This window comes from Trichosurus vulpecula, chromosome 2 (genome assembly GCF_011100635.1).
Source record: "Trichosurus vulpecula isolate mTriVul1 chromosome 2, mTriVul1.pri, whole genome shotgun sequence".
NCBI classification, from domain to species: domain Eukaryota; kingdom Metazoa; phylum Chordata; class Mammalia; order Diprotodontia; family Phalangeridae; genus Trichosurus; species Trichosurus vulpecula.
Window position 1 is genome coordinate 165,691,928 of NC_050574.1, and position 13,251 is coordinate 165,705,178.

Sequence of the window (13,251 nt, forward strand, 5' to 3'; positions counted from 1 at the left end):
GAAATGCAAAAGGATCTTGATTTACACAGTAAACATGCCTCTAAAAAGTTGTGTATAAATTCAGTGCTTGTAAATTAAATCATTTAAGATGCACTAGTGTAATTGGCAAGAACTTTTAGTAGTAAGGATTTTTATGACTTAATCACCTCATGGTTTCTTATGAAAATCTAGATTTTTTGCAATTCAGACTTAATTAAAGTACAGGTAATATACTATATAATATACTATACTGATGAAAGATGATCCATGAATTTTGTTATCCACAACTGTACTTTGGTATAAAGTGATAAAGCACAATACTTTTCAAGAAGTGCTTCCATAACTGACTTGAAAGCTCATTGGTTTAGTGGATAGAGTGAGTTCAAATCTAGCCTCAGACAATAACTAGCTGTGTGACTCTGGACAAGTCACTTAAATTCCATCTGCCTCAGCTTCCTCATCTGTAAAGTGGGATTGATAATAGCACCTGCCTCTCAGAGTTGTTGTGAGGATCAAATGAGATAATATTTGTAATTGTTTAGTACAGTGCCCTGCACATAGTAGGTGCTTTAAAATGCTTGTTTCCCTCTCTTCTTTACCTATAAGACATGTACAAAACAATCTTACAGACACCTTGAAGAACCAGATTCAGTGAGACAGGCTGTCATAGTGGAATGAGCTCTGGACTGGGAATCAGGAGACCTGAGTTCTTAGTGTTGACTCTGTTACTAGCTACACCTGTGAGAATAGGCAAGTCACTTCTTTATTCTGGGGCTCAAATTTCTTTAACTTTAGAAGACGAAATTGAACTAGACAGTTTCTCAGCTGCTTTAAAGTCTATGGGGAAGGTCCTAGCCTAACAGTCTTCTTCAGAATTCTTGGGCTTCTGAAAAAATAACTAGTTAAAATTAATTAAATTGCTTTAAGATTTTTATCTTTTGTTGATATTAAGCTTTTAATGAATTTATTGCTTCTCAGATTTTTCCCATAGCTTAAACTATCTTAACCAAAAAGTGATTAGAGTTGGAAGGAATGTCAGGGATAATGTAGTTCAACTTGTACTTAAATAGAAACCCATCTGCAAAATCTCCACAGTCATCCATGACTTCTACTGGTAGAATATTCAATATCACTATTTCCTAAGGTACAGCCTGTTCTTTTAGGTAGCTTGGATAATTAGGAAATTCTTCTGAACAGAGCCAAAGTCTGCCTCTCTGAAACTTCCACACATTGATTGCTTCTGTTTCTAACCTTTCCCTCTTAATCCCTCTTTCTAATAATAGGCTTCCATATACTTGAATGCAGTATCAGGGCCCCCTAGGTCTTTTCTTCTTTGGGCTTAACATACCCCAGTTTCTTTAGCAGATTGTCCTGCTCTGGATATATTGCAGCTAATCAAAGTTCTCCCTAAAATGTGATACAGGAGGAAATCTAAGCAATGTACAAACAAAAGATATCAATTAAAATCTATTTTTAAGCAATTAGATATAATTAAAAACTTAAAGTTTTTTTAATATAATACTCAAAACTGAACCCACTAATTTCTAGTGTGTGGTCTGACAAAGGCAGAGTATATTCATCTCTTTCATTCTTGACTTTGCTTCTATTAAGGAACATAATTTCAACTGAACAAGCATTTTTTTATGCATCTACTTTGTGCTCACCACTAAAGTTAATGACACACTAATAAAACAATCCCAACTAGCAGGGAGCTTACAGTCTACTGGAGTACATACATAGATAAGATAAGAGGAGAAAAGAGATCACAAAGACGTGAGGGGATTGTGCAAGGCATCGTGGAGATCATGAATGGGAGGGCTTGGCAGGAATGTAGAGTTCTTAGATGATATGAACATGAAATAAAGCTAAAAAGGTAGTTTAGAGCCAGACCATCCATGATCTGAGGAATCCGGTGAGTGATATGGTCAGCCTTAAGAAAATTATTTTACCATCCAAGTGAACGATGGATTGGAGAGGGGAAAACTTGGAGGAAGGGCAACTACTTAAGGGGCTATTATAATATTCCAGATGAGAGGTGATGGTCTTCTGAACTAAGATTAAGTTGAATAAACATGGATGATGATCCAGCAAAGGAGACAGAGTCATAGAAGAAATAGAAGAGAAATGTACCTGAAGCCAGTGGTCACTGACTTTTAGGGAGAATAGTTTCAGTTGAGTAGTAGGAATGAAAGCCAAATTTTAAGAGAGTGAGAGATTAATTGAACATAAGGAAATAGAAGCAAGATGACTTGCTAGGAGTTTAGCTATGAAAGTGAGAAGATATATAGGATCCTCAAGTTAAATGAAGTTGTTTTTTTTAAAGGATGAGGAAAACCCAGGCAGGTTTGTAAGCATGGAAAAGAACCAGTAGATAAAGATTGAAAATAAGAGAGAGGTGCAGTGAGGTACAGTGGAAAGAACACTGACTTTGAAGTCAATAGACTCTGGTCACTTAATCAGCAAGTGGTTTATTAAGCACCTACTATGTGCTTAATTATTGTGCTGGAGATACCAAAAAAAAAAAAAAGGCAAAAACTAGTTCCTGTTCTCAAGGAATTCAGTCTAATGATGAAAACAACTTTGTAAAAACTATGTACAAACATGTATAGGGGACAGCCAGTAAAAATGCATAGTCAAGAGATGGAGAGTCTTGTGCAAGGAATTGCAGGGAATCCAGTGTCACTGGATTATAAAGTATATGGAAGGTAGAAGAAGATTGGAAAGGTAGGAAGGGACCAGGTTATGAAGGGCTTTAAAACCCAAACACAGGATTTTATATTTGATTCTGGAGGTGATGGGAAACCATTCCGTGAACAATGGAGTTTACTGAATAGAAGAGTGATAGTCTGACCTGCAATTTAAAGCTGAATGGAAGACTGTCTAGAGTTGAGAGAAACATGAAGCAAGGAGACCAAGCAGCAGACTATTGCAATAATCCAGGTGTGAAATAATGAGGGCCTGCACCAGGGTGGTGACAGTGTAAGAAACGTGAAGGGAATTCATAAGAGAAATACTACGAAAGTAGAAATGACAGGCCTTGGTCATTTTGAGAAGAAGAACAGGGTTTGGGGTTGCAAGACAGAGGAAGAGATGAAACAACATTAGACTGTGATCAGATAAAGGAATTTCACAGTTATTAGCATGGAAGTGGAAAGTAGATAAACAGTAGACTGAAGGATGAGAAAAAAGTTAGTGTGGTACAGTGTAAAAGAGCACAGTGGTTTTTGAGTCAGTGGAACTAGGTTCACTTTTATCATTACTAGTATGACTTTGAGCAAATCATGTAACCTCTCTGGAGCTCAGTTTCCTCATCTTGAAAATTATGGGGAGGTGAGCCATATGAGCTTCCAAGGTCTCTTCCAGCTCTAAATCTGTGATTTTGTGATCAAAGGGACAAGCTCCCCAAGAGGATGGGATCAAATGTACAAAAAAGGAAAAGACATTAGCAAATGTCACGTGTTCCTTGGTGACTGAAGCAAAGGAAAGAATAGGGGACCAGATAGGGAAGAGGCTTTGAGGTGTAGAGTATGGGAGAAGCCCATACTCTTAATGACTGGCCTTAGTTTTTTCTTGGATCAAAGTAAAGGGTAAGCTCTGCTGAGAGGAAAAGAGATAGGGATGATTTAGGAGTGAAGATCATAGGAGGATTGGAATAGCTGCTGCAAGAAATGTTAGCTTTTTTTTTTTTGGCTGCCTTACCCATGTTGCACTTGAAGTCAGCTGAAACTCCCAGGTGCTTTTCACAAGAACTTCATTCTAGCTAATCTCCCTTATCCTATACTTGTATAGTTGATGGTTTTTTTTTTGTTTTGTTTTGTTTTTTTACTAAATACTAGGTTCTGTGCTATGTGCTCCCACAAGGAGCTTATATTCTGTTAGGGGAAACAAATATACATAAAAGTAAATACAGAGAGGTAAAACCAAGATGACGGAATAGCAGGAAGAAATATAGCAAGTTCCCCCCAAAACTCCTTCATACATCTAGAAAATATACCAGACTGAATGAGATTGGGAAATCAAAGAAAAAAATTCACAGGGGGGCTGAGCCAAGATGGCAGAGTAAAAGTAGGGACTTGTTTGAGCTCTCCCCCAAATCCCTCCAAATACCTGTAAAAAATGACTCTAAACAAATTCTAGAGCTACAGAACCCATGAAATGACAGAGTGAAACAAGTCTCCAGCCCAAGACGGCCTGGATGGTTGCTGGGAAGGGTCTACCACACAGTACTGGGAGCAGAATACAGCCTAATGTGGGCTGCACTAGCACAGACCAGGCCAGAGCAGACTGGGTAGAGCAGGCCTCAGGACACTGAATCACTGAGCTGTGGTGGTTTCCAGACTTCTCAACAGACAAATGCCGAAGATAATTTAGCAGGTCAATGGGAAAACTCTACTGGACCTGGGTGTGAGAAGGGTGTGGTCCTCTGGCAGCAGCAGCAGCAGCAAGAGCAGAGGCTGCTTCTGGAGCTCCAGGCCCACAGACAGTGGAGGGAATCGAGAGGCTGATCAGAGTTCAGGGATCTCTTTGCTGGTGCTGAGGCAGCATTCTCTTGCTTTGCCCTGCTTGAATCTGGGTCACAGTCCTGGGTGGCTGTCCTGGGGTAAGGAAGAGCTCTGGTGTGGCAGAGCTTGTGGTGGCTGTGGAGAGGCAATCCTCCTAGCAGTTCCAAGACAGAAAACAGTGCTTGAGGTCACGAACAGAACAGTAGAGGAGTGAACACTTCTCCTTGGATCATACCACCTCAGAAGAACTGACAATTTACAGGTGCCTACAAGTAGCTCAGAAAACACCTGTGCACAACCCCAAATGCTTGGGACAGAGCACTCTCCACTCTGGGAGCAGAGACATACCTTGACAAAGAGCTCAAAAGGCAAATAATTGGCTGAGAAAATGAGCAGACAGCATAAAAAACTCAGATTATAGAATCTTACTTTGGTGACAAAGAAGATCAAAACATACAACCAGAAGACAACAACAAAGTCAAGGATCCTACATCAAAAGCCTTCAAGAAAAATATGAATTGGTCGCAGGCTGTGGAAGAGCTCAAAAAGGATCTTGAAAATCAAGTAAGAGAAATAGAGGAAAAATTGGGGAAAAAAATGAGAGGGATGCAAGAAAATCATGAAAAACAAGTCAACAGCTTGCTAAAGGAGACCCAAGAAAATACTGAAAAAAATATTGAAGAAACAACACCTTAAAAAATAGACTAACCCAAATGGCAAAATAGGTTCCAAAAGCCAATGAGAAGGATGCCTTAAAAAAGCAGAAATTAGCCAAATGGAAAAGGAGGTACAAAAGCTCACTGAAGAAAATCATTCTGGAGAAAATGGAAGTTAATGCCTTTATGAGAAATCAAGAAATTATAAAACAGAAACAAAAGAATGAGAAAATAGAAAACAATGTGAAATATCTAATTGGAAAAACCACTGACTTGGAAAATAGATCCAGGAGAGATAATTTTAAAATTATTGGACTACCCTAAAGCCATGATCAAAAAAAGAGCCTAGACATCATCTTTCAAGAAATTTTCAAGGAAAATTGCCCTGATATTCTAGAACCAGAGTGTAAAAGAGAAATTGAAAGAACCCACCAATCACCCCTTTAAAAAGATCCCAAAAGGAAAACTCCTACGAGTATTGTAGCCAAATTCAAGAGTTCCCAGGTCAACAAGAAAATATTGCAAGCAGCTAGAAAGAAACAATTTGAGTACTGTGGAAACACAATCAGGATAACACAAGATCTAGCAGCTTCTACATGAAGATGGGCTTGGAATACGATATTCCGGAGATCAAAGGAGCTAAGATTAAAACCAAGAATCATCTACCCAGCAAAACTGAGTATAATACTTCAGGGGGGAAAATGGACTTTCAATGAAATAGAGGACTTTAAAGCATTCTTGATGAAAAGACCAGAGTTGAATAGAAAATTTGACTTTCAAATACAAGAATAAAGAGAAGCATGAAAAGATAAACAGGAAAGAGAAATCATAAGGGACTTATTAAAGTTGAACTGTTTACATTCCTACATGGAAAGATGATATTTGTAATTCATGAGACCTTTCTCAATATTAGGGTAGTTGGAGGGAATATACATACATATAGAAAGAGGGCATAGGGTGAGTTGAATATGAAGTGATATCTAAAAAATAAGATTAAGGGGTGAGAGAGGAATATATTGGGAGGAAAAAGGAAGAGATAGAATAGGATAAATTATCTCACATAAAAGAGGCAGGAGCTGTTATGATGGAAGGGAAGAGGGGGTAGGTGAAAGGGAATGAGTGAACTTTACTCTCATCAGATTTGGCTTAAGGAGGGAATAAACATACACACTCAATTGGGAATCTTACTCTACTTACTTACAGGAAAGTAGTGGGGGAGGGGATGATAGAAGGGAGGACAGATTGGATAAAGGGGTAGTCAGTAGCAAACACTTTGGAAAAGGGACAGAGTCAAAGGAGAAAATTAAATAAGTGGGGGTGGGAATAGGATGGAGGAAAACATAGTCTTTCACAACATGACTATTATATAAGTGTTTTGCATAATGATACCTGTATAACATATATTGAATTGCTTGCCTTTGCAAGGAAGGGGGTGGAGAGGGAAGAAGGAAGAGAATTTGGAACTCACAGTTCTAAGACAAATGTTAAAATTTGTTTCTACATGCAACTGGGAAATAAGATATACAGGTCATGGAGTATAGAAATCTATCTTGCCTTACAAGAAAGTAAGGGGGAAGTGGATAATGGAGGAGGGGAGGGAGGTGATAGAAGGGAGGGCAGACTAGGAAAAGGGGCAATCAGAACACATGCCATCTGGTGGGGGGAGGGTAGAGATGGGGAGAAAGTTTGTAACTCAAAATCATGTGGAAATAAATGTTGAAAACTAAAAATAAATAATTTTTTTAAAAAGAAAAGAAAAAAATTCACAGCAGTCATTTTTCCAACACAGGTAGGCATAGGGAGACAGAACTAAAGGCCTATGGACACTGGGGACAGGGTCTGGCCAGGAGCAAAGCATTCTGGTACCTAGGAACTGTGTCCATACAGGGGCACTGCACCATCATATAGGGAAAGGGAACAGTTGCCATCTGGCAACTGTCATTCATTACCCACTTCCAGCTCACAGATTCAGGGAGCAGACTGAGGAATGGACCTGCACATAGGGGTGGCTTTCCAGGAATGGATCTAGTTATTCTGTGTACCCAGTAAAGAAGTTCGGAAACAAGCAACAGCAATGTGGCTTGGACCCTAGGAGCAGAGAGGGGTCTCAGTTCCAGCTTCTGAATCCTACAAGGAATAATCAGGCCAGAAATCCCAGATCAAAGAGAAGCCTATAGTTCTGTCACTCTGAACCAGCAGAGCTGATTGGGGCTGAATCCAGCTGCAGTATATTGTTACTCGAAATGAAAGATGGGAATGGGGAACGTGGCGAGCAGACTTTACCCTGGATTAGAACACTTTGGGAGCTCTGAAGGCTTTCAGTTCTTCAAACTGTCACTGAGAACCAACCCAGACCTTCCCTCCAGAAGTACACACAGCCTGGCTCTAGTATCAAGTATGAAGTGGGGAAGTAAGCTGAAAGAATGAACAAACAAAAAAGAATCCCAGTATTAAAAGCTATTATGTTGACAGGAACACTTAAGACACAAACCCAAAAAAAGAGAATGACTCCAAAATATCTACAAGCTGTGCCTCAGAGAAAGACACTGCTTGTGTATGAATTCAACTAGAATTCCTGGAAGAGATGAAGTATTTTTAAAAAACAAACAACTTTTTATAAATGAAATAAGCTAGAGGAAAAAATTGGAAGAGGAATTATCTATGGAATAGAGAATTGGAAAGAGAATGAATAGCTTGGCACAAGAAGTACAAATCCTTGCCCAAACAACAAAATCCGTGAAAATTGGCATGAACCAAATAAAGTCAGTGACTCCCTGTGGTAATAAGAAATAATGAAACCAAGTCAAAAGACTGAAAAATAGAAGAAAATGTAAGGAATGTTATAACAAAAACTACTGACCTGGAAAACAAATTGAGGAGAAAAAAAGTTTGAGAATAATTGGACTGCCTGAAAACCATGACAAAAAAAAAGAGCCTAGACATCATATTTAAAGAGATCATAAGATAAAACTGTTCAGGTCTCTTGGAACCAGAGCGCAGCATGAAAATACAAAAAATCCTTTGGTCACCTCCTGAAAGAAACGTCAAAATGAAAAATCCCAGGAACATTCTAGCCAAAAACCAGAGCTTCCAGGTTAAAGAAAAACACTACAGTCAAAAAGAAAGAATTGAGGTACCAAGGTGCCACAATCAGAATCACACAGTTTAGCAACCACCACTTTAAAGAAGTGGAGAGCTTGGAATATGATATTTAGCAGGGAAAGGAAATTAGCTTACAGCCAAGAATAACTTGGCCAAAAGAACTGAATATAATCCTACAAGAGGGAAAATGGCCTTTTAAATGAAATAGAGGACTTCCAAACATTCCTATGAAAAGACTAGAGCTGTGTAGAAACTTTAAAGTTCAAACACAGGAGTTGAAACATAAAAAGGTAAACACAAAAATTGATAAAGGACAAAACAAAGATAAATTACTTATATTCTAATATGGAGAGATGATAAAATGTGTCCCTCTGCACCATATCATCATCAGAGGTCATAAAGGTAGTATAATGAGACAGAAGGCCTGGAAGTGGTTCTGTCATATCTCTATCTTAAAAGAAAAAGGAAAGAGAAGGAAAGAAGAAAAAACTGGAGGGGAAGGAAGTCTAGGAAGGTTAAGAGAAATTATTTCATATAATTGGAATGGGAAAGTAGGAGTCTTGTCTAAACAAAGAGGAAGAGGTTTGGGCAGTGGCTAACATTTGAACCTCATTTTTGTCTGGAGGAAAAAATCTACACACAGAGAATAGAGTATAGAATACATCTCACTCAAGAGAAAAATAGATAGGGAAGGAGAGAAGAGGGAATTAAAGGCAGGGCAGGTTAAGGTAGGGATTGGTCCTAAGCAAAACAAACTCTAAGGATGTACAAAAATGTTTATAGCCCTTTTTGAGGTGGCAAAGAGTTGGAATCAGGGTATCCATCAATTGAACAAGTTATGGTATGTAAATAGGATAGTTTTGTGCTGTAAGAAAAGATAAAGGGAATGGTTTCAGAGAAACCTGGGAAGATTTTTATGAAACAATGTATTGTGCAGTGAACAGAACCAGGAAAAAATTCACACAATGACAGTACTGTAAAGACAAAGAACTTCATAAGATTTAGGAACTCAGATCAGCATAATGGCCATCCACAGTTCCAGAGGACAAATGATGAAACATATTCCCCACGTCCTCCTGATAGAAATATGAAAGATTCAGAATGCAGAATGACCCTTGTGTGTATATATACATGCATATGTTATATACATAAACACATATTTTAGATGTGACCAATGTGGAAATCTGTTTTGCTTAACTATACATGTTTATAATGAGGGTTTTGTTTTTATTTCATTCTCAATCAGAGGAGAGTAGGAAGGAGAGAAGGCATGTTTTTGATGCTTGTGGGAAAAAAATTAACTCAGAAAAATAAAATATTTTTAAAAGTAAATACAAAACATATACAGAGTAAACACAAGATAATTTTTGGGGGGTACTAAGAGGGAGAAGAGGGACAGTCAGTCAACAAGCATCTATTAAGCACTTACCATGTGCTGGGCAGTGTGCTAAGCTCTGGGGATATAAAGAAAGGCTTAAAACATGGTACCTGCCCTCAAGGTGCTCAGATTCTAATGAGAAACAATATGCAACATCTATATATGTTACAAGATATATACAGAGTAGATTGAAGGTAATCTCAAAGGGAAGGCAATAGTAGTGGAGGGATTGGGACTGGCCTCTAGTAGGTGAGGGATTTGAGTTGTCACCAAGGAAGCCACTAGGCATAGGTGAAGAGGGAGGGCATTCCAGGCATGGGAGAAAGCCAGTAAAAAGACATGGAGTCAGGAGATGAGGTGTCAAGTGCCAGGCCAGCATTGAGGAATCTAGAGTATCTAGAGAGGAATGAAGTATAAGAAGACTGGAAAGAGAAAGGGGTCTGGTTGTGAAGGTTTTAAATGTCAAACAGAGCATTTTATATTTGATCCTGGGGAGTCACTGTAGTTGCACTTACAGGAAATTACTTTGGCAGCTGTGTGAAGGATGAATTGGAGTAGACAAGACAAGGCAGTGAAGCTAAGCAGAAAAGGAAGGCTTCATGTAGGAAGTGGCTTTTGAATTGAGCTTAGAAGGAAGCTAGGGATTCTAAAAGGCAGGATGAGGAAGGCACAGGGATATTCTATGCAGAGGAACATTGTGTGGGAGAAAAACCAAACCAGTTACGTTAACCATCCAACTTCATGCCATCTTCAAACTTGATAAATGTTTTGTCTGTACCTTTTACAAGTCTTGAATAGTACCAAGGACAGAATCTCCTGATACACCACTAGAGGTCTCTCTCTAGGTTGACATCAATTCATTATTGGATCTATTTGTTCAAATATTTACAAATTCTGTCCATTCCAGGTCTCCATCTATTCTCCAGTGATACTCTGATCCTTGTCAAATCCCTTGCTAAAATCCTGTTGTATAATGCCCATAGAATTCTCCTAATTTAACATATTAACAGCACTTGCAAAAAAGCGAGTAAATTTCAACTTGGCATTTCAATTCAGTAAATATTTATTAAGCACCAACTGTGTGCCAGGCATTTGCTAAGCTCTGGGGATACAAACAAGAAAAAAAAGACAGCCCATGCTAATGGAGGAAAAAAAGAGATAAAAGAAAGCTGGAAAGGGGGGATACCTGGAAGAGGTCCATCTTGTTCTATGGAATTGAAACCACATAGAGCTGCAGATGGATACCTGTACTTAATGAAACCATGCTGGCTTTATGTAATTATATAAATTATATAATTTATATAATGCTCTTAAGAATGTGCTCTAATTTAGTGACTAGAATGGACAGGAGGTATCACCAAGTTTTAGATAACTTTTATAAGGTTTCCAGATTTGTTGCCTATACAATGCCCCATCTAATACTTCTGCTTTGTGAGGTTAGAGAAGCAGGGTCAAAGAATGGCTGTATGGGACTTGGACTCAAGTCCAGCCTCTGACACTGTGTGACCAAAGGTGAGTCACTAAACCTCTCCAAGCTTCAGTTTTCTCATCTGCAGAACGGAGGTAATATCTGCATTCTTCCCATACATCATATGTTTATTTTGAAACAAAGACTTGATAAACTAAAGCCCCATATGAATGTGAATTACATCTCTTGATAGCCCAGGCAATTCTCTAAGTTGTGGAGAAAGTTCAGTCTGGATTGATGAAAGTACCTCACCAGGAGTAATCTGAAAAGTAGTGCCCACTTTACCAGGCTTTTGTGAGGCTCAAATAAGATAATGCAATAAAATGAGCTTTTCTAATTTAAATGTACTATGTGAAATCATGGGGTTTTTGTTTGTTTTCATACATATTCGTGATTCCAGTACTGATGTGGGATTCCTAACCTTTTTTGCATCATGGACTCCTCTGACAGTGTTGAAATTCCTTCTAATTATTCTAAAATTCCAAAGTTATTCTAATTTTTGAAAACTCATAATTGAAGGATATACTAAATTTCAGTTGAAGGGCAGTGAAAATAAATTAATTTTTTTCCCATCCAAGGTCACGGAGCCCCTGAAAGTTATCCACAGACTCCTGGAGGGATCCTAGGTTAAGAACCCAAGGATATAGTTGATACTTTTACTCTAGGACTCTAGTATTGATTTGGGACTCCTTAGTTACTCACCACTTCCTTGCAGCCACTGAATGTTAATCTAGATAGATTCCTGATTGTTTTTCTAAAATCTTAACCATGGACTCTACAATTATTAACCAGATTCCTTTGTTTGACAGGGTTGGCAAGAGAAGGTCAGCTAAATGGCTCATCTGCAGCACACAACGAAATAAGAGGTACAAAATACTTTCTCCTCTACATGGACTCTGAAGGTAGCAGACAAATTTAAGTCTTAAACACTGTGTGCTTCCACCTATAAGGGGAAGTCTTTTTAGGGCTTAGGAAAATATTTGTGAAAGGAAGACTCCATGTACTGCAGGATTTGACTGCTTTAGTTACAATTAAATTTAAGATCTGCATGCCAGGCACAAAGATATCTCAAGCAACTAATAATTATATGGCTATGTTATATGATCCCAAGACTTAGCTAAGGTCCTAAATTGCTACAGCTATAGACTGGTATGCCCACCTTTTTTCCAAAGTGACATTTTAGTATCATTTACCTCTTTTTCTCTCCCCCCAACAGGGTGTAGCACATGAGGAGCTAAAAAAAACCCAACACAATTAGAGCAAAAGCCACAGCTCTCAGGCCCCATCACAGACAGTGTTTAACAAGCAATCTTACAAGAATCCAGCAGCTCCCGGAAAACACAGAAGAAATTGAAGGTTCAGGGGAGAAAGTGAAAAGGGGCCTACCTTGTTCCTTTTGTGTTTGGTTCCTGCTGGGCTTGGTTATCCTGCTGCCTGTTCCACTTCCAAGAATACCTGAGTGACCACTGGGCCCTTCATGGGTTGGACATGCTTGTGTCCACTGAATAGATCAATGTGATACCTCTCCTGGTTGTCATAGCATCTCTGCATGAAGGACTTTGGGATCTAGATGCCATGTTGCTGCCATGGTCCCTGCTGCAGTTTTGTACTCTGTACTTTGGTTTTTCAATTAAGCTTAATGGCTTTTTTTTAAACATGACTTGAAGCTCTAGTTTTCTAGACCTTTTACAATGTACAGTATTTTGCATATCTGAGCTGTAATAAAAAGGCTGTTCATTTATTTTGTCAGACCCTAGCTTTAATTGTAAGGTCACCTCATACATTCAGTAGACCATCTTATCCTGGGTCAATTCATCAATAAGTTAGGATTTACACTGGTCCTGGTTTCTTTCAATAAAAAGGGGTTTATAATATTTGGCAATCAGAAATCTCCAGCACCTCCCTGGGTGCAAAGCTGATGGAGACTTGGAGTGAAGACTATGGAGACTTGACAGTGAAATTTGCCCTTCAAATATAGGTTTTGGGGGCTCTTTTTCCACCAACAAGCATCCCTTCCCAAGGTTAATGGGAATCATCTCATGGCTGCTTGCTTTCACTATATACCTAGAGAAGCTTCCATCCAGTGTTTACTTGGAGATCCCAAGTTGATATTGTTTCCTTTCCAAGACACCAAGATTACTTGGCAGCCTAACACCCAAATGTCAG

General features: G+C 38.8%; 1 protein-coding gene across 3 annotated transcripts in view; it reads left to right on the forward strand.

Moving 5' to 3' along the window:
* FAM118B (family with sequence similarity 118 member B) overlaps positions 1 to 12,826 on the forward strand; it is a 60,377-nt gene extending 47,551 nt beyond the window's left edge. For all 3 annotated transcript variants that reach the window (XM_036742480.1, XM_036742482.1, XM_036742481.1), the window contains 2 exons: positions 11,895 to 11,951; positions 12,302 to 12,826. In XM_036742480.1, coding sequence (XP_036598375.1) covers positions 11,895 to 11,951; positions 12,302 to 12,315 — 71 coding nt within the window. In that variant the 3' untranslated portion in view covers positions 12,316 to 12,826. The remainder of the gene's footprint in view (positions 1 to 11,894; positions 11,952 to 12,301) is intronic.
* The last annotated feature ends 425 nt before the right edge of the window (positions 12,827 to 13,251 follow it).